The following is a 22,548-nucleotide window of genomic DNA, read 5'->3' on the forward strand; positions in this document are numbered from 1 at the left end:
CAAAAAATATGCGCTAGTTTTTTTTTATTAATATTGAAGATTGTGTTATTATTTATCTTTCACTTACACAACAACAAAAAGTATAAATACATGTAAAGTAACATAAATTTTTCCGCGAAAAATTACCAAATCCTTGCAGGTCGTTTATTCTAACTAATTCAGAAAAATAACAAGAGTAAAAATGGGGTACTCTATATGCAATGTTTTTGCCCAAAAATGACTAAGTTCGACAGCTGATATTTTTATAAATTATCAGAAATCAAAATCCTAGCAATTTGCATAATTCTATATATATGTATAAATGATCTGCAAAAGAACAACTTCCTATCTTGAAAACTGTTCGAGGAGTTATCGGTACAATAAGGGTACCTTTTTGACAGCCACTCGCCCGTCTGCAATTTTTACTATTTCAATAATCGGAAACCCGGTTAAAAATTCACTCTCAAAATTCTTAGAATTCAGAAGCAATGGAGTTACATGGGACCTCACGGCGGTCTTCGAACCCCATGCCGCTCAAAATATATTTACCCCCTTAGGAAATTTCTTGATCCGTCTCATTTCTAGAAAAGAGTACGCATTTACTTATATTCCAGTTTAAATTACATGTCAATTTTTTTTTTAGAGATATAAGATATTAGGCATTTCCTTTTACAATACCATGAGAATTATATTACGGAAATTAGCGCATTCGTCACATCGGCAACGATTTTTTTTCTACATGAACCTCTTCCTGTTTGGTCCAGTTTCAATCATACCTCAATTTTTTTTCTTCTAAAAATTATAACGGTGTTTTCGATAGAAAAGTTGTCGTTCATTAAAAGCTTATTCATTATTGCAACAGTTTAGCTGAATATTATGTTTATTTTTCGTTCATTCCGGTCCGGCGGTTACGGCATGCCTTTTCCCGCAGCAAGGCAGTTGCCATATGTCAAAATTCGACAAACTTGTAGACTTTACATTTGTCAATTTGTATCACGTCAGATGTGCTATTGCCGAGCCTGAAGTGACAAACGCAGAAACTACGGATTGAAAGTGTGCAAAGTTGAAGGTTTAATTAACTAATATAAACAATAAAATTGCAAAATGTGCATCATGCGAAGGAACTGAGTAAACGCGTGTTTATGCCCGAGTTTTATAGGTTACACGATCAGAACTACACATATTCATGCTCAGGCTCACACATCAACACGATTGCATATTCGGATTTACAAGTTTACATGTCTGGATTTTTGAACACGATTACCCTCCATAGATCTTCGCTAGTCAAGGGTTTCCTATACTCTTGTATACATTGTGTATCGAAAACCCTTGGCTAGCGAAGATGGTTTTTCTTTAAAAAACAAACTGAATTTCTTGCTGCCTGATAATAAGTCTCGGCATATAATCAATACTTCTGAATAAAAAAATCTTCAACTTTTTTTAAAGATGATAATTTCCTTCAGCTCTGTAAAAATCTTAATGTTCGTTAAAATAGCATTATCTTCATCTTCTAGTGTTTTTCTAAAGTACACTTTATTTCCTGGGAAATTGACTGGAAACAGTTTATTTAAACAATAAAATGCTTTCTTTGGTGATTCATTCGGGATATGAAGGTAGCGACATTGCAGAAAAAATACATAACCCGCGTAAGCGTTCATAACCCGCATGAATCACCAAAGAAAGCATTTAATTTTTTATATTAACATCTTTCTTTTAACTAATTAATAAATTGATTACGAAAAGTAAGTAAAATTCACTAAATTACTGTTAATGTACATAAGTATGTTAGCTAAAAGAAACGGTCAATTCGTCTCCTGTGAGACTTTTGAGTTTAACTTCATCATGATTATTTTGTGCAGTCCGTGATATTTCTTAGGTCGCTATAGGTTTTGACCAATCGATAAACATGGCGTGTCAATTTCAGTCCTGTCAGTTTCTCGACAGTTTCAGTTGCTGTAAGATTTCGACCAATCGATAAACGGGGCGTGTAGATTTCAATCTTGTTGTTTCTATAGAGCTATGAATTAACTATAAGTTTCCGTAAGAAATAGAGGGAATAATACTTGGTGGATGTAAATATAAAAATGTAACGAACGCATCGGCACAAGGACACTAAATACATAATTACCCAACGAAAATCACGAAGCAGTACTCTGGTTACCATGGTTACTATGTTGAATCACAGATTTCGCAATGAATCAGATACAGACCACATAAAGTTGATGCACAATAGTTATACTTTATCGAATAAAAAAAACTACAAAGTTTAGAGTAATTTTATTCAATGTCTGTTTACATTATATCACAACACTGGTCACGTGATCAAGTATTGTATGTACACGTTTTGTAGTAGATACAGTAGCATTGAGGGTCACGCCGTTATAGCGGCTCCCAGATACCAACAATTCTTGTATTAAGTAGGGGTACAGTGTACAGATATGGCGGTACATTGACAGGTCAGTGGGTCATTTTCTGGAGAACAGTGTAGCAATCACATCTTTAACTAAGTGTGCTTAGATATGTAATACAGTTAGGTTAATCCTAAAGCTAATTTTGAAACTGTCCGAAATACAAGACCTGGTTCAGTTTTCTTATTTTTCCAATCCCTGCTCAACATCTTGGGTTCATGTTGCAAAACGATGGCATTATATAAATAGTGCCTGTTTGGGAGGGTAACAGTTGAAATTGACACCCCGAGAAAACCATTGTCAACCGACGCGAAGCGGAGGTTGACAATGGTTTTCGAGGGGTGTCAATTTCAACTGTTATCCTCCCAAACAGGCACTATTTATTTTGTTATACTGAATGTCTTTTTTAAAATTTTTAAGAAAATTTTACTGCTTTTATATAGGAATAACGTGAATTCTACAGCGAACCGTACGCGCATAATTTTCGCGCATGTAATATTTTTTAATGTTACCCGTTGCCTAGTGCGTTGCTAACGCTGAGGGTAATAGTAAATCTTATTAACTGCGTCTTAACCAATCAGATTTCAGTATTTAACATGAAAGTATAACAATAAGGGTTAATTTTGATATTTTTATGTATAGAATGTTTTGTAATTTTTAAATCTACATTGTAAGCATTTAATAAGAAAAAAGCTCTTCATTTTAATAAATAAATATAATACAAAAGATTTTAATGTAATATCAAATTTAGAAATAGTCTAAAACCACAATTTAGAGCAAAATGAATTGCTCCTCTGTGGTGTTCTCCCCTTAATAATATTAACGATTGCTTGACAGAAAAATAGAAAGTTTAGAAAATGAAACCAATTTCATTAATTACCATATGTAATAAATACATGATTATTCATTATGCAAAAGCACTTAATCTACATTTTACAAAGCATTTTATTATACAGTTATAAATTTTGTTGCACAGCATTTGTAGCCTAAGAATACAAGTTCTCATTAACAAGTAGAAAATGGTGGTGGATTTAACCAATATGACTGACTTTATCATTATGAGCTTATTCCAAAAACACTTTAATCCCTTATCAGTACTAGAATTCAAACATTATACTGAAAAAAATTAAGTGATTAAATGAACACTAAATCTTTGGCTTTTTTATGAACATACACTTAAGATTTCCTCTCCTTTTAAACAGACAATTTGAAGTGTTGTTTTCATACAATGAGCTCAACTCATGAATAAAAGTAAAACAATGAAATCCACGACTGGACAACTGTTAATGGACTCACAGTAGATGTAAAATGTCTGCCTGGAAACAGAGGAATTTATTGACAACTTATAATAAAGAACTTAGAATTGGTTAGTTTTTAAAAATTGCTACTTGGATAAGTTGTGTTTAAGTTTGAATATAAAGCGAATTTAATTGACACTCTGATGTTTCTATTCTAATTTGTTTATTCTCACAGAAAAAATTTCAATAAATGTTGAATAAATTCTAACCAAAGATATTTCTCAGGAATTGTGTGACTTTGAGTAGCCTTACGATGTATAACATAAAATTGATTACTGCGACACATACACATTGTCTAAAAGATACATAGTATCATAAAGAAATGACCATAAAAAACAAATACGGATGATTGGATACACAAAAATGAGGCCAGCTGTTTAAGTGAACTAGGTATTACACTACATTTATAAATACATAAAATAAAATAAAACAAAAAGTATAAAAACTAACAAAATAGCACATAGAACAAGTTATTATAATTGTAAAGAACAATATCACAACTGAACAGAATCCCTCTTGGAGCCAGTGACTTAAAAGATTACAACTTTTCACAGAGGACGTCAGACCTGCGTTTCCACACCTCTCTGTCTTCTAACTCCTCTTCTTGTTTATTTACTTCCTGTTTGTCTAGCTCCTGTTTCTGCGTTTTGACTCCGTCAAGGTCCTCGTACATGTGTCGCCTCAGCACCCGCTCCCTGACCGGATTGGTCTCCCCTTCTTTGACCTCCTCGTACACGTGAAGCCGTTTCTTCCGCTCCATCATGGCCTTCCTCTGTTCCTCCTGCTCCACTTCCTGGACTTTTGATTTGACTTCCTCCACGCTCTCGTAGTTGGGATCCCCCTCCACCTGTCTCTCTGGAATGCAGTCCCTGACCGTTGTGTAGTTGGGATCCAGGGAGACCCCCCCAGTGTCTTGGTCCCCGTCAAAGGCTGGGTTCACCATCCCTGTAGACATGGCCTCCGTAGAACCGGACGAGAACCGTGGACTTGCCGTGGCCCCTGGAGATTTTTGACCCTCTGCGAAGGATGATCGATTACTGCTGTCCGTGTCACCGGGCACACGGGGCTTACCCTCCGTCATCTGGTGTAGGATGTCCAGGGAAGGGGGGGCAGGCGCAGGCAATTGGTCCCCATCTACAGCAAAAGAAACACCGTACTACAGAGTAATGCCTTGATTAGATAATGAAACTTAAATGTTTGAGTGAAATGTATATAATCATTACAAGAGATTTTAAAAATTATGTATGTAGAGAACTAATGAGAATGGAAAATGTAAAAATATTCAAACATATGGTTTCCTTGAATGTTATGTATTAATTGAAAGCATTTTCTGTTTGAGTTGATAGTTAACTTCATAAATCCATCAGAGACAGATGTATTACAACATGTTTGATGATTTTTAAGTTTGTGTGGACCTACTAGGAATTTCCTCATACAGCTCCTGTCTGATTAATTGCTGGCTGTTCTGAGCTCCACCCCTGGAAGTCACTACGCCATCCCCTGATCCTCCCTCCACCTATGAAAAAAATTGACAAAATTAGAGTTGTCTTTCTTGACTTTTATATTTCCAATCTTACCTTCAGTTGGTAGATACTCCAATATACATTGTAATCTATACAAAGGGGTATAGCTACATGCAGTATTATGGATTTTTCACCTATCAAATTAAAATTATAAAGATAGCATTTAATATAAGGATAAAGAAGGTTGAAATCATATTGAAAATAAATATGTAACAAGTTATTTCCCAAATGATGTCATAATGTAGACTTAAGCAAAAAATGTATGTTTTCTGACTGAACTATGACAAAGGAACATCTAGCGCAGCTTGCTCAAGAACCATTGCAAGAATTGGCCCATTTAAGTGATGTCATAGATGATCAACTACTGATAACTAAGATTAAACTCATTACGAATGATATTTTCTGTTTTATAATGTTTTTTAAGATATAATTTTGATATGATACAATTTAAAAATTGGTAAAAAAGGGGGAAGATATCAAACCTTATTAAATGTAGTTCTTTTGGTAATTTTAATAAATAAATATACTTTTCGCAATGTATTCCTTAAATTTCCACTCACCGTTGCATACATATTCTCTCTGTCCGTCACTTCTTCGTACGTGTTCAGTGCTCGCCTGGCATTGATGCTTGCCATGGATTCCCGCGCCGTCAGTTTAAGGTATGGAGGTTCTTTATGCTTCAGGGTTTGTGTCACTAAAATCAAACACAAAAAAATTGGATTAAATACTACCTAAATAGGCTGAAATTTTTTTCTTCATTCTAATATTTTGCTCCTAGAGGAAAGCAGCTACCTTTGTTCCAATAAAAAAATAGGAGATGTTGTAGATAAAGAGAAACAAGGAGACATTGGTGCCATATTGATGCTGTTACCTGCCGTGCTGCCTATGTTATTTGTAGTAGTTGGTGCCACCTCACTGTGAGTTACTTCTGTCCCTCCTGTGGCTCCCGCTCCCATCACAGTTGTGGTGCCATTTGTAGAATGAGACACAGAGGATTGGTGGTTCCCTTCATTGTAATCCTCTTGGTACCGCCGAGGTGGCTCTGGAGGCAATTGATATGAATCGGGATCCGATCTCCTGTTTGTCTGGCTGGCTGAAGGCAGTGGGAGGGGCCTGTTTATGTTCGCCTCAGTGTCTTTATTCTTCATCACTTGAGCATACTCCCCCACCACACTGAATCCACCCTCCCGTAACTCCTGGTTGACCTTGCTCACAGTGGAGTACTGATACGATGTGGGACGACCTTGACTTTGACCTTCACCTTCCTCTGCTGCTCCCTCATCTTCTTCTACACTGTTGTAGGGATCTTCTGGCTCATCCTCTGTAACCTTGTTGTAGGGGTCATCACCTTTGACCCCTGTGTATGGATCATCTTTAACCTTGTTATAAGGGTCATCCCCTTTGACCTTAGCTAAAGATTCAGCACCTTTGACCTTGTTGTAAGGGTCATCATCTTTGACCTTGTTGTATGGGTCATCCACTACCCTATTATATGGATCATCAATATCATCAACAGATGTTTCATTGTCAATAGCATCTTTGACCTTTGAATAGGGGTCATCTTTACCATTCCCCCTGGGAGTTCTTTCTTCTTTCACAGTAGAGTATGGGTCAATGTCTTTAAATGTTCCTCCACTCGAATCATCCTTGTCGTCTTTCACTCGTGAGTACGGATCAAAAGGTTTGGATCTGAAGGATCCTGAGTTAGAATCACTGTCTTTTACTCTGGAATATGGGTCGTACTCTTTTGTTTTCACAAGTGAACCATCACTAACATTCTTATCAGCGTCCACGTTCTTCTTGGGAGTCTCGTCTCCTACTTTCACTTTTGAGTATGGATCAAAGGTTTTCTGTTGTTGTTTCTGAACCTCAGAATCCTCCTCCACCTCCTCTTCATCATTTACACTGGAATATGGATCATACAGTCTCTTTACTGGGGCTGCTGTAACTGGAACGCTAGCCTTAGGCTCTGGCTCAGGCTGCTTATCTTTCACACCTTCATAAATGTTTTCTCTCTCAACTTCAGCGTAGTCATTCTCTGGCTGTTCCTCTGTGGGGGGATCGGGCTTCCTAGCCTGTACATGGAACTGACCATCGTCCCCCAGTTGTATGTGGTCGTAGTTGGAGCGCCGGAGGTTGTTCTTTGGGAAGCCCTGCCGCATCAGATGGTCATAGTCGTCCTGATCCTCCGTCAATATGACCTCTCCCACGGTGTTCCTCTTGTTGCTGGCCTCACCCTTGAATGGATTGGTCTTCCCCCCGATGGTGTTTCTGCTGGCAGTGGGAGGTTGGGGTAACTCTCGGTGATTGGTCCCCGGGGGGTGAGGGGAGGAGCCACCCTTAGGACTGCCCCCACTGTTTCTGCTATAAAACATATATAAAATAGACAGATCTTAACTTCTACAATATTCTTGTGATAAAAGCAATATTGAATTAAAAGCATTTCTAGGTAGAAAAAACTATAAGATCTAATGAATAAAAGAGGAGAACTGACCTGATATTTCCATTAGTTGCTGGGGCTCTGAGGACAGTAAGACTCTCATCAATGTTCACAGCGATGGTATTTGCCTATATATGAAAAATATAACATCATTAGTTCCAAAATATGAAAGGATTTCTTTTTCTCTTCTTTTTTTCTTGCAGAGTAAAACTATCAACATTTTGACAAATCTGCCATAAGCAGGAATTTGCATTTCATTGGTTTATTCCATTGTCAGTAGGTTATGTGAAGATAAGTGTCTTTCAGTGGAAACACCAGTCTTACAGATGCTTCCACTGATATCTAAAGGGTTACACTGGATCAATATTGATGTACAGTACATGAAGATCAAAAAGTGCCACTAAATCAACTATTTACCCAAAAATAATGAGGCATTCATTACTTGTTGGATATTTTAGTACCTTCATACTGAAAATCTTTTTTATTACACGGTAACTTTAAATTATCATTTACAAATAATTCACTGGTTCACCGAGACTAATCTTTGTGTCGGAGATGAACATTAACATTTACAAGAACCATTAGAGAAACTTGTTCACAGTAATAAATACTTATAATCTGAATGCTCTTTTTGCAAAGTTTTCTCACACATCATTGCAATTTGATTTACAGTAATCATTTTTGATCAGTGTAAGAGGTACCACCTTAAGAAAATTTTAGCTGCGTGTAAAAAAATTTTGATTCAACTAAGATAGTCCACTCAAAATCACAGACTAGCTACCAGTAATCCTTACTATAGAACAATATTACTTGAACTTCTTAATTGACAAATCAAACATACTTGTGGCTCTGTACCATTCTTCAGGTGAGTGGTTTCTTCCAAATTTTCTTTCTTTTCTTTGCTAAAAAAATCCCCGAAAAATTCACACATGAAAAGAAGCTTCAAAAAATAAAGTAAAAAAAATAAAACTATATATGCATGTATTTTTGAATATGTTTGTAATAAAATCACACTGAAATCTAAGAGACCGGCATCATCTTACTAGCTAAATATCCCTGATACCTGTATCATTACAAATTACTTTATTTTGAAATTATGTGTATCAAAACAATTTCCTTATTTCTTGCATTGAAACTGCATCTGAATTGACTGAATTGAGTTTTGATTCATATAGTTTCCACATACAAGTTTACAAACTTTTAAAAACAAGAATTAGTATAGATAACTTAAAAAAACATATTCCCAGTGAAATATATCTTTTCTTAACTTACCATTAGATACAGGTAAATATTTATAAAAAAGTAAAAGCCCAATTTAAATTTCCCTTTTTGACATCAAAATCTAGTTTATGAAAGAAACCAGGTTTATGAATTAACTAAGCTGTATATGAGCTTATATTTTAGGTAAGGTAAACACAGTGAAAGATTGTGTTTGAAACTGTCTTTTTCAATAAAATATGAAGTAAATCAATTTCAAATCTTGGGGTTTTTTTTCTACATCTGAAGAATGAAATACAAGCAGAATTCCTACAGTTTCTTTGAAAATGGTATTTAATAAATTTTAAAATAATAATAAATTGAATATAAGTATGTTTATTACTTTTCATGTGTTTCAAATAGAATGTCATTAAAATGTTTTATTTTCTATACCTTAAAAACAATAATATGGGAAAAGTAAACCATTTACTACTTTTCTGATATTGATGTATACTGCAAAATACCTTGTATTTCAACTGAACATTGGTGATAAAAATACTTAAAATAGGTAATTATGTAAAATGAAGCTTTACCTTTTGGCACAGACACAGAGCACAAGTAGATAAAGGGAGAGAATCAGCCCCAGCCCCGAGACTGCCACAACAGGAAGGAAGTGGGGCTGTGAGCTGGTCTCCTCAAGCATTGTACTTCCTCATTCTCCAGCCATTCTACCGACCAGGAAGTTTGTTCTGGCAATGAAAGTTATAAATAGATCACCATTCAAAACCTCCTGGAATACATGTGTACCCATAAACATGATATACACTTTTAAATTCTCTGGAAATTTCTGTTATTGTTATGTGTACATTACATGTATCATTACAATCATAAATGTGACCGAACTTAAATGAGTCAGTAACATTGAAAGGTAGAATGAAACTGAATAATCAAACATAACAACATAGCACAAAAACATATAAACATAAAAGAATAAATAACAAAGCGATATAGCACCCTTCTCACCTGTGTTTCTTACCTATATATATGGATGGGGTCCACTCTCAACAACTTCTACATGTTTTATAAGATATCGAGTTACAACTTCATTCTTTAGTCTGTAGCAGGTTTATCTGAGAAGAGATTAAAACTCCGTCAATGGTTATAAATCATGGGAAGGGAAGAGGAAATCAGTTTAAACCATTATCTTAGATAAAAACTGTGGAATAACAGTGCAGGAAGTCACTGCTAGTGTTTGTGACAAGGCTCTGCTATAAAACTTTGTTAATTGAACAATCTAGAGCATAAATAAATATGGAGGCATAAAACACAAACTTAACGAGGCCGGGTCTAATTTGTTCTGCCCTAGATTTTTGAATGAAATTTTTTATATGAATTTCTACTGATATAATTATTATTTTAAGATTAAAAAATAAGACATTTACCACCCCATTTGTTTAAGGGGTCATCTCAAAGTTTGTTAATTTTTAACATAGGACCCTATGGGATTTTGCTTGAAATGTATCAATTTTGCACATTTTTTTTTACATTTTTTTAAAACTTCTGCCCTAGGGATTTCTTTTTCAACTTATTGCTAAAAGGCATCAAATGGTCAAATAAAAAAAACCTTTTACCTCCTGATTTGTTCCAGGGGTCTTATCAAAGTTGTTTTTTGTATGCCCAATTTCCCAGATCTGTCGGATTATGGCTATTTTTTATTTGACAAAGGCGGAAATGGTGATCTTTATAGTATTATTAAAACATTCAGACATATTTAAGTAATAAATAACATCACATATTAAGGGTCATTAATATAAAATATATGGTTACTGTCTTGAAATATATGAATTAATCTATATTTAGGCGGGTTAAGAAATGTGACAGAGGGCTAGGCTTGCTGAACCTTCTTCACGTTTTCGACCCGAGCCCAAATATAGCTTATACTTCGAGACATTTATGTTTATTCCACAAAATAATTTCAATTTTATGCATCAAACGAGCTATTTTCAACAAATTTCGCTGAATATCTGCAGTTGAAACTATCACGCCATGGCGTCAACAAAGCAAAAAGATGACGTCACAATACAAATGAAACGCTGCGCGAAAGCGTGCGTACTCGTTCTGTACTCGTCTTCGTTAAGGTGGTAAAGACATCTGTTGATATTAATGTGGATAAAAGTACACTATAACCAAATTACTTTCACCGTTTTAGAATTGTAAAATATTTGACCAAAAAATTTGTTAAAAAAATTTAAAGAAAGGGAAATTTTATAAAAGGCCTAGCTGGATTTGAACTTATGACTTACAAATTCATAGCTAATACTCAACCAGTTGTACTAAGCTGTTTGATAATGATTTAAATTTGGTGGTCAACAATTATTTCAGAAATGAATTCAATATTTATTTGTTTTACATGATATAAAATGGTTTGGGGCAGTTCACGCTTTATAAACCGCAATTTATATAAAAAAGCGTATTTTGTTTCAAACCATTTTATATCATACAAAACTTATAAATATTGAATTCATTGCTTATCATTTTTTTTTACTCTTAATTGCATATAAAAATCGTCATTTGACCTTTAATATGATGTTAAATTGTACAAAATTCAAATGTAACATCAGGCGAATTGATACATTTTTGAATTTAGATACATGTAAGATGAAGGCAACATTCTTTATACAATACATGTATTAAATATTTTTTTATCCAATCAGAAGGCGTGTTATAACCAGAATTAAATTATAAAAAAATATACTTGATTTTATTTTTTCAAAAGGAAGTACGTCACGATTTGCAGGTGTACCAATACCACCTGAACGCTTCCTCCCTACAATGTCTATATTTCCCAATGTCTTGATCAAGTTTCTTATAATAAACTCTGAAATATTCATACTTCCCAACCTCTTGTACAAGTTCACTCAAACATTCCCTAAAATATTTATACTAATAAATTTTCTTATTCATAAAAAACATGCAATTTAATATATTGTGAAATAGTTTTTAAATTGTACATTTATAAATGTTGAAAGCTTTTCGGGGCCCCTTGATTGGTAAATAAAATACAAAATTAATGTATCTTGTATACATGTATAGCCCGTCCTGTACAACATTTCCATTAAAACCCTACCGTAACATTATCAATGTTTTCAAGGGTCCTACTGCTAATGTAAAAAACACTTATCGGTAAGTCTTATGTGTATTTTGCGATAGACATACATTTGACATTGGATGAAATATTCTTAATATGTTTTACGGTGCGACCGTTGGGGCGAGCACAGCATGTGATCAAACAATTAATTATAATAAATTAATAAAATAAAATTAACAACGTGAAATTTGAATGCCAAAAAATAAAACATACCTATTTTTCAGTAAATTTTCATTATTCATAGTTTATAAGATTTGTTATAATTTATTTATATGTAGAACAATAATTTAATCTCAGATACAATGTTGTTAAATAATAAAGATTTTAATATATAAATATTCATTGCACTGCATCTCCTCTTTTAAAGTGATTGTGATTATGATTGATTGATTGATTTCCCCCTTTTTTTTGCAGTAGACATTTTTTCTTAAACTTACATATAAAACTTGACTCATCATAGAGCTCCCCCCATGCTAAAATTTTTTTCATTTTTGTCAATTTATACATAGAAAATCGACTTACCATGGATTTGCCCCTCCACTTAAAAAAAAATAATTAATGTTTAATTTTATTTTTAATTTACGCTTAAAAATATTTGCTTATGTTAAAAGAACATGGTGTTGTCCCCCCCCCCCCCCCCCCCCCCCCCGCATGTAATAAATGGAAGTGAAAATAAAGAAACCATTGAACTGCTAAAGAGCTAAAGGATTAGAATTTTCATGATTTATATTTCTTTTTGCTTGCAAAGATTTTTTGGATGAGGCTGCCATCCACCCACCCACCCCCTTTAAAAAAAGGCGCTGCTACGTATAACGTTACGTTTCAGGAAATTACCGTAATTATAGTGAATAAAATATTTGTGAGCATTCATCCAAATTAGTGCAATTTACAACTGTTTCCTGTATCTGAAGAAATGTCCTTATTCGTCAGCTGTTCTTTATCTTAGCCTTTGCAAGATTTTAAGAGGATTTTGGTCATTTCAGCAGATTTACAATAACTTCAATTAGAGTAATTTCCCCTTATCAGTGCTTATTGTGACGTCAAAGCTGACGTTGGTTAAGTGTCGTCTTACTCTTTAAAACTCCCCTGAGAAATAAAAGTATGCGAAGCATACTGTTTTATTTACTTAAAAAGCATGATGTTCTTAAAATTACACATCTTATAAGCTTTTCAAAGGTTTTACTTTGATTCTCGGGAGAACGTGATGTTGGAACGTGAGGTTGGAAACCATTGGTACTATGAATTGTGGGTCAAAATTTACTGACTCCGAAAAAATATATCGGATCAATGTGTAAACGTTTGTGACGTCACACGATTATTTTTGATTGAAAGTGTACTGAGGTGAACTTTAGAGGTAACATTTACTGTATGTCGCTTACATCGTTATTGTTTTGTCTTGCTGATTCTCGTGAGAGTGTGAAGTGATAAAAATTGCCATGATTACAGGGAACTACTGGGACGATTAAAACGATGCATTACTGGTCCGATTTACTGACGCCAAAAAAATCCGTTGAATGAATGTGCAACTAGTCCGAATTTTCTATTCACACACGCCTTGCCGGTAGAGCTCGCTTCGCGCCGGCGCTGCGCGCCGGCGAGCTGCGCTCGCTATTAATTCAATCCATCATGGACCATATAAACTTTAGCTTGTTGGGGTACAATTGTCTAGCGCGCATCATGGAATATGCCAACAGAGCAATTGCTATTCATAACGCCATGTTCACTAAATAACGTTGTTTATTTCTTAAATATTACAACATAATGACAAGATCAACCCAAGGGCAGGTAAATAATGTTTAGTACAAGAATATATCAGGTTTTTTTGGTTGAAATTGTGTTATCAGTGTATAGACTGAATGCAACATGTGGTACCGGTAATTCTATACATAAATGCTTTAGCTTTTAAGCAAACTAACGACAAGTAACAATGTATTGATAAACCATAATAGTCCTCCCCCAACAACAACAAAATAGTATTATTCCTGAAAAAGAATGAAGAAGAATGTATAAATACATTCAAAATTCAATGTTACAGTACACCTTCTTAATCAGATTAACCAAAACAATGAAATCCAAATAGTTCCACAAGAGTCGGACATGCAGGGACTCCAAGTGTCCGACTGAAGCACAACTTGTCTGCTTGATCCAGTTTACTGGTAAGTGTTAAAATTGAAACCAAAAACTAAGGTAACCTCTACATCATGTACATAATGTACATGTATCGTAATTCTATAGAAGAGCTTCTGCATCATTAATTCTCAGTTTAATACAACTCTTAATTTAAATCCTTCAATCAAAATCAGAAACTGACAATTTTTTTTCTTCTTACCTACAGATCAAGTTCATCACGTAATTGGAGCATCTCTCAATTCAATTTATTAGTTTTTCCAATGTATACCACTTTGTAATGGTAATTATGACATAACACTTATAATAAGTTTCCTCTCAATGAAACCAGATAATGCCAATTGATGTGATTTCCTGGTGCCAATACTGTCCATCTCAATACAAGCTTTAATAGTCAATAGAAATCATGAATGGTACTCGTTTCACTTCCTGAACCTTTCCTGCATATACTTGAATATACACTAACAAAAAGAAGAATGAGACACAGAGATGAATTAATACCCCCCCCCCCTCCTTCTACCCTAATTGGAAATTAATGGTATGCTATATAGCTTAAGTATGAAAAAGAATAGCCCCTGTTTATTTTAAAACAAGCAGAAATGGTCTAATAATATGATGCAACTACATATGAATCTTTTAAACGGTTATTTACCTGGGTATGTCTATCTATCACCTGTATCTATTGTCAAGGACTGTCTCACTCCCCTCCACCAGTAGATCTATCCGTAATTATTCCAACTCACAGCTCTGACAACAAAGACAGCAACAACAAATTACAGGTAATCACAGGTAGACTGAAGCATTCCTGTCTCCCGTCAAAGCCCGTGTTTACACACAGATTGCTACTGTTCAGTCCCAGTTCTTCCCCTTCACCTCGCCTCCCCAGCAATGCGCAGGGATAAGAGACCGATTCTGTGTATGACTGCCGCACACATTTAAAACAACTCCACCTTTATCAAATGCTTGCTCTAAAAACGCATTTCAAATTCATATCTGTCCAGATAAAAATGTGCTGTAACACTGATTGTAGCTTATGTAATAAGATGCATATGATAGGGGACTGTTCTACACAGCTTGCTTAAAAATCCTTCACATAGATGTTCCCACTTTATAATACACGAGTCTGGAGCCTGAAGGGTACAATATGACTGTCACCAATCCCACATCACAAAGAGTCAATTACAACCAACCAAACAATATTTCCCTCTCTATAAACATAAACATAAAATCATATCCCGTTTCCTCAATTTGACGATGTTTCTACGTTGAATAGGGGTGCTTACATCACTTGCTCAATTACTTAGCACATCACCGACCCTATACAGAGCTGTACATACATCAATAAAAAATATATTTTATCAATGATTTGGCTGCAGCTGTTCTCATGTAACAAAGTGTTCATTAAAAGGCTCATTTAATCTGACTAACAAACAGACGGACAGTGACATCACACTGTGAGAACACACTGATGGCTGACCATCTGTCAGACCGCGCTTACCTGTGCCTTCCTTTGAGCCGGTGTTTACATACAAATGACTCACTCTGATCACTGAATTAATCTCCTACTGTGCATTTTAATTATAGGTGTCTCCCACCAGCCCATCGGTAAAAGAAATTCATTGGCCGTGAGTCATCACCAAAACTTACTATCAAATCAGGTTTTCTTTTTACTGCTGGCTCCCATCATTCAGATATATTTTATCAAAACGTTTAAATCACTTCAAATCACAGGAAATTCACTCCCTAGAAATAGCACAGTAACTCGACTCCATCAGCCTTCCAACAGTTGATTACATGACTCTTACATATCTACATAAATATCTGCATCAAAGCCTGACTTATCTCAATCATCTCAATCTAATCTCGGACTTACTCTGCACAGAATTAAGATCCAACAGTTCCTGATTCCCAAAGATATGACCCTTGGAAGCTACAGGCCTTCTGCATCACCTCAAGAAATTTTACCCTCAGGAGTCCTGGATATACTAGGAGATTCAGCCCTTACAAACTAGATAAATGGCTCTCAGAAGGTCAAGGTTGTTTGTGGACTCTAGGAAAATCCAACCTCAAAAACTTAAGGTCACTGAAAGATTTGTTCCTCAATAACTTAGCACCGTCTGTGGATATAATGGTAGGTTTGGCCCTCAGAATCTTTAGGTCATCAGTGGATACACTGAGAGATTTGGCCCTTTGAAACTAAGGTTGTCTGTAGATACACTGGAAGATTTGCTCCTCAGAATCTTTAGGTTGTCTGTGGATACACTAGGAGATTTGTTCCTCAGAATCTTTAGGTTGTCTTTGGATGCACTAGGAGATTTGTTCCTCAGAAACTGGTGGGTACACTGGGAGAATTGGCTCCAAAGAGCAAGAGGGGGTCTGTGGATGCACTAGGCAGTGTAGTCATCGAGGAATGTTACTATGTCATGTAGATCTCAGGGAGCTAATGCCCGGCCCATTGACAACCATAAAAACCAGATTTTATGAGACTTAATTAATTGCTTGACATTTGTGGGTCTTGTGCCCCAGGGTATTTATAGCAGCTCATCATAGACTTCAGATAGCACTGATTGCTTGTTGTACGTATGTAAAACTTAATTCATACAATGATAATTAGATTGACTGATAATGTTCAGCACTCTGTGTACACGTATACTTACACATCAAACACCTTCAGTGCGTGTATTGATACTGTTCCTATAGCCCACAGGCTTACAGCTCAATGTTTAATGAATAACTACATGGGATTTGTTTTAAAAAACATGTAATTTCCAGTTTTTAAAAAACCCTCTACATATCTGTATAGACTTTCAAAGCACCATAAAATTAATAATCTCACAAAAATTATCAACAAACCTGAGTCAATATGTTCTTTTTTTCTTTATGAAATATATGCCAATGGATTTATCCTTTCAATCATTTTACAAAATCTAGCATACCCGGTACTTTTTTCATTTACAACATCAATAATGCACAAGGAAAGAAAAAGATATCTGATTGCAGTTTTGTTAACTACTTCCTAACCCCCCTTCCCCTTCTCCAAACCTTACTCTCTAAATAAATACTTGGGCCAGGGTAAGAATAACAAAGGGTGAGGCTTAATATATTTCAAGACTATTAACATGTATTTTGTTGATCCTGCACACAAAATAACAATTTATGCCTCAATCACGCTATTTTTGACAAATTTTGGTGCATATCTGCAGTTGAAACTATGACCCCATGGTGTGAATAAAGCATGAAAGATGATGTCACAATGCATGTTTACGTATGATGGATGCACAAGGCTACATTGGGGCACTGACAGAATATAGCTTTGGTTTATTGGGTTTCCTTTATTTAGTCACTGCAGTGGGTAGTTGCAGGATAAATTGCATTCTCTAAATAAAAATATTTTACACTTTGTTCTCTGCTTAGTTTTTTAACCCCTGGAACTGTAGTTCAGGAGAGAAAATTTGGTGTGAACCGAACCTAGGTCCCATGCTTCAGCAGCCAGATGTTTTACCACGGAGCCCCCTGGGCCAATACACCCTCCACCTACATTCTCTCTGCGGAATAGCAAGTCAGAGACGTGACTGGACCCTCTATCACTCCATCTGACCACGCAAGCATTCGTCTTTGTTTAGGTGTATGAATCTCATCAAACATTTCACTACAATCAAAAGCTTAAACCGGTTTGACATTATCTAATTGCGGGTGGTATACCGCTGGGTACACCCGAGAAGCGTGACCTCACCCGAGCAATGTGAGGGAACAACGACCCTGATTCTACAGACTGGCTGCCAGGATTTTCATGGATAGTATTCTCTATTCAATATATGTAAAATCTGTCGAATTGTAACACAAAGAGCCGCTACAATTTCATAATATGCGTAAACAAACAACGAAACGACTTACCTTTGTTTTTACCGGAAGTGAATTAGGATTGATTACCTAAGAACGACAACCCCCAAAAATTCTAGAAACCCGATCCCGATCCGAAATATATTTAGCAATAGAACTGTAGAAGGGAATGCTGTGTACGGTGTTAACAAACTTTCTTCAATATGGTTCATTTCGTTTAAAATTTGACAGGCACTTAGACAGTTAGATTCAGGTGTGCGGAACAATCCCATGAATTTTCGCCAAGTTCTATGACCCCAATACAACATGATACAATGGTTTTAATTGGCTAGTAGTTCAAAGATTTAATCGACCCCAAAATAAGTAAATGTGGAAATAAATTGATATGGGATGAAAAACATTACTGAATTCAAAGACATCTACAATGACCAGTGAGCATGCATGTTGATTATATAGCAATGCTGCATGTACACAAATGATAGAAGCTTAAAGGCCCTGTCACATGCTGCGTCCCCACGGCGTGTTCACAGCGTTGTAAAATTCATGGAATCGCCGTAGGATCGCAAGGAAAATTCAGAAAAAATGTACAGTTTTATATGAAAATTTTACAAGTGGAGATGTCACGACGTCCGTACGGCGACCGATGCGTTCTTACGGAGTTCCCACGGCGTGTAACTGCGTTTCCACAGAGTTCTATTTGGCGATTGACTGCGCTCTCGCTGAGTCTCTGCCGAGCTCTCATGACGTGCTAGGAGTTTTTACCGCGCGTCCACGGCGTGCTCTGCGCGCTGACTGAGTACACAAGACGTTCTTTACTTCTTGGTAGGTTTAATATTAATTTGTACAATTGCATGGGAAACAAATAGAACCATTTTAACAAAAACTTGGACTTTTGGTTGGACGTAGCTATTTATTGCGACAAAACAAGTTAGAAATGACGCGGTTTTAAGCGAAACATGCACTGATTGCGTAGTCTTAGCTCAAAGCCAGACAAATCTTGTTGATTTCAAAGAGCCATGGCAGAGTGACCAACAATGAAAAAGGCAGGCCTACGTCACATTGCTTTTTACCTCAACTACCCCATGGTCCAAGCTCTTGTTAAAATGGTTCTAAGAATATACAACTAGTAATTAAATTATTAAAAATTGTTTTGTTTTTATGAAAAGGTACATTGTAATTGAAACGTAACTACTTCTAAACATTTTGTGAAGGACTAGGACCAAGCTCTTAGTAGTCAGGTCTAAAAAAGATCCGTTATTAGTTGTGAAAACATCAGAACCAAATGGCATGAATTCCATCTACGTCCATGCATTGATAGGTCTTGGAATATTAGCAAATGCTCTCAATGCTCATCCACAGCGTTTGAACAAGTTGTTTTTCATATGGCTGCGTTCACACAGCGACCCCAAAGAGCTGATGCTGCGTTCATCGCGCTCTCGTGACGTTTCTTCTGCGTTTATACTGCACTCCCACGGTGTTTTTAGTACGCTGTCATCACGAACAATGGCTGTTGTACAATAGCAAGCGATGTAGTAATTATTAAACTGGATGTAGATGAATATGTAATACAGGTATATACCTATATGAGCCACATGGCCTTTGGTCAATAAAGAAATTATCAAACATTTAGGGGTTATGAAATTATAGCCTTACTTAATTTTAATTTCTTCAGAGGATTGTTTCTGTTTGAAACTTTATATAATTTTGACACTTCCCTTCCTCTCCATCAAGACCCTCTTTACTCCAGGAAATTTCACAAAATAATCATTTACACTGTATAGCTTCCTTATACACGTGCTTAAAATTTTCTTCCCTATGTTTATATAAGCAAGGTAGACATCTCAATGGTCTCTTATTTATTACATATAAATTGCTCTCAGAACATCTTCTATATATCTAGCATATTCGCTAGTCATGTGTCCTATTAGTTTTTCTCATCTCATCTGTGAAAAAAAAATTATAAAGTCAAACCTATATAATGAAGTGACATATAGGTTAGGTCAGATAGGGCGGGTGTTTATTCGTTACGATATTATCAGGCACTTAGCATCATTGGAGGGGGGGGGGGGGGGGGCAAGAATCTACACATATAAAATTGAAAATATAGCCGAGTACCACCCCCACCCCAATAAAAAAAAAATACCTATAAGATTATAAGAATATAAAAATGGAGGATAAAATAAAGAAATCAAGAAAATTGAGAGCAAATGAATACTACATACTTTCTCTTCCCCCCCCCCTCCCCTTCAACAGAGTACGGTTTTCCAGAATATGGGATTAGAGAAATGTTTTATTTGATGTTTGTGTGTCAAGACTTTTTGGATGAGGTTACACCCCCACCCCCCACCCCCACTTTCAAAAACGAGGCTACGTCCCTGATTATATAAGATACATGGATGTATATATATACATAATGTACATGTCTCTGTAATTGTTTATGAAACACATGTCACCATAATAAATCATTTATTTACTTGCTTACTTACACTAACAGTGTTCGGTCAACTGAGAAAACCGTTTAATAGAACTTTCTTTCAACATTTAAACGTTTATAGAATGCAATTACTGCACAAACTACACGAGCGTGACTGCGTCTTTACACTGGGGCTTTGTATATAGCAGGTGCCCCCCGCCAGGAAAGACACCCAGCATTGTCCATTGTCTCTTTAAAATTCCAATAAAGAAATTCTGTGATAAAATATAAAACACGCAGAAAGCGGCATGGAATTGGTTTGGTTTGGTGATACTAAGGAACTGTGTATGTTCAACAAATGTATTGACGGATTCCGCCGCTTTCCCTTCGCTATAGTGTATGTATGTTCATTATGTTGATAAGACGGAGCATAGGTCTTTAGACCGTAGTTAATTTTGTGTGGACAAATATAACTAACAAAGGTTTAAACATTGATTGGGAAGGATCGAAACAAACGATGTCGTTGTTTCAGATATTATCTTTGTTTCCATAGACACAATGCCGCTCTGCTGGTCTAACGTTCAACATTAAGGTCCAGAAAGTGCATGTAGCCGAAAAAGTCGCAGACTAGTGTATGCTTGGTTTTCTAGTGTTGAAAGTTCTTGTTGGAGTAATGGTTATTTCAGTTCTGTGAGTTTTTATTTTTACACAGAAACTTACAGGAAGCTGCAAATCTATGGACGGATCTGTGAACTGATTTTGATTGTCTGCAGTCTTTATAACATCGTAGTGCCACATGACTGTATTAGAGATAAGTTTCCGCTGCCGGTCAAAGAACGCAATAAATGATCTAGTTATTATTTGCTTTGTTTGAATGATGAAACATGAGCTTCTTAAGTTGCATGTCCTCAAACACTGTTCCGATAGAACCGACAAAGGAGAGCCTGCACGAGACCTGTATCGCCGTGTTCAATTGTCGTCTGTCCAAGGAATCTGGGAGGCCATGGGTATCTGACGTCATATTTCTACCTCAAGGGACAGTTCTCCTCTTCGACAAATGGAACGAAAAGTTTAAGATCCTAGGCAATGAATTTATGTGCACAAAGTCCATTCCCTTCAAAGACGCTGATGCATTTGCTGTTGTGTCTGATGACGTCATAGCTGTCATGGCGTCGAACACTATTCTGCTGTATTCAATAAAAGGGGGTAAATTATCGGACATAACTATCAAAGAAACGAGTTTTGGAGGCAAAGGAATAGCATTAACTCACTACGATAACTATCTTATATTTTTGAGTGAAAATAGAGATGTTTATAGCAGTATATATATCAAGTTATATAATTATTCTCGTGGAGGATTAACATGTCACAAATCCTTGGAGATTGATATGAAGGCTGAACTGTCCCCTTATATTGCCATCAGTGAAAAAATGAAACAGATCTTCTTGGGAAATCTGGACAACAAATCAGTAATGTGTTTTTCTATAAGTGGCGCTTTACTTTGGGAAATCACCCTTTCGTCTTGGCCCAGAGGGATGGCGTTCGTGGGTGACAAGGTCCTCGTGGCGACCTTTTTTGACCACAAGATCCACTGTCTGAGCGGCCAGGGGGACTACCTCGGGGTTGTGTTCGATTCGTCCTGTGGAATCCGCTATCCTCTAGCGCTGTGCTTTCACAAACCTACTCAGCGCCTACTGGTGCAATGTGACCACTTTGGTGATTTTAAAGTGTATGATATTTCCTCCTTGGAAAGTTTAATAAATGTTGAAAATTGACGTCTTTTATTTTCCAGCGTTGTCCTTCGTTTCATTATCATATTTTCCTAAATAGTTACAGTCAAGATTCACATCTACCCTTTGACAAAGATTGTTTTCGTCAACAAGTGACGGTATACCGTCCTAGGGTAGGCCTACGGAAAGACAAAAGACGACTATTAAATAATGTTCTTGACATAAATAGAGATATGCACAGAATCTGCCGAGATTTTCTTCATGACGAGTTGCCATAAGCCATGTTCAGTATTCCGGGTTGTCACGGCGCTCTGTCTATACGGTTATATGCAGCATCCAGTTGGCCTTTTGAAGGCGCTAACCGTCAGAAATCATCCACAATTGACGATTCAAAGCTTGTCGTGGGCTCTCGATATTTTAATATTTTGGTATAACTCATTATAAA

At 36.1% G+C, this 22,548-nt stretch overlaps 1 protein-coding gene across 7 annotated transcripts; it reads right to left on the reverse strand.

Moving 5' to 3' along the window:
- Positions 1 to 3,028: 3,028 nt before the first annotated feature.
- Positions 3,029 to 18,062, reverse strand: LOC105318344 (uncharacterized). 7 transcript variants are annotated; one of them, XM_011415398.4, is made up of 9 exons: positions 18,015 to 18,062; positions 9,882 to 9,975; positions 9,439 to 9,594; positions 8,490 to 8,550; positions 7,703 to 7,776; positions 6,080 to 7,572; positions 5,769 to 5,902; positions 5,105 to 5,201; positions 3,029 to 4,819 (listed from the first exon to the last, which is right to left on the reverse strand). In XM_011415398.4, the coding sequence occupies exons 3-9, from the start codon at positions 9,546 to 9,548 to the stop codon at positions 4,224 to 4,226; spliced, it is 2,565 nt and encodes an 854-aa protein (XP_011413700.3). In that variant the 5' UTR covers positions 9,549 to 9,594; positions 9,882 to 9,975; positions 18,015 to 18,062; the 3' UTR covers positions 3,029 to 4,223. The 7 variants fall into 7 exon arrangements, with proteins under 7 accessions (XP_011413700.3, XP_065939864.1, XP_065939863.1 ...); XM_066083792.1 differs by lacking the exon at positions 18,015 to 18,062 and adding an exon at positions 15,994 to 16,552 and having other exon boundaries at positions 9,869 to 9,975; XM_066083791.1 differs by lacking the exon at positions 18,015 to 18,062 and adding an exon at positions 15,994 to 16,551.
- Between the last annotated feature and the right edge of the window lie 4,486 nt (positions 18,063 to 22,548).

Source organism: Magallana gigas, chromosome 5 (genome assembly GCF_963853765.1).
Source record: "Magallana gigas chromosome 5, xbMagGiga1.1, whole genome shotgun sequence".
In the NCBI taxonomy this organism is placed as follows: domain Eukaryota; kingdom Metazoa; phylum Mollusca; class Bivalvia; order Ostreida; family Ostreidae; genus Magallana; species Magallana gigas.

Bases quoted from the DNA above. Each gene is read 5' to 3' on its own strand.
- LOC105318344 (XM_011415398.4), bottom strand. From the start codon at position 9,548: ATGCTTGAGGAGACCAGCTCACAGCCCCACTTCCTTCCTGTTGTGGCA. The intron at 7,777-8,489 runs GTATGTTTGATT...TTTCATATATAG, and splicing joins AGAATGGTACAGAGCCACAA to GCAAATACCATCGCTGTGAA. The intron at 7,573-7,702 runs GTCAGTTCTCCT...TATGTTTTATAG, and splicing joins GCAACTAATGGAAATATCAG to CAGAAACAGTGGGGGCAGTC.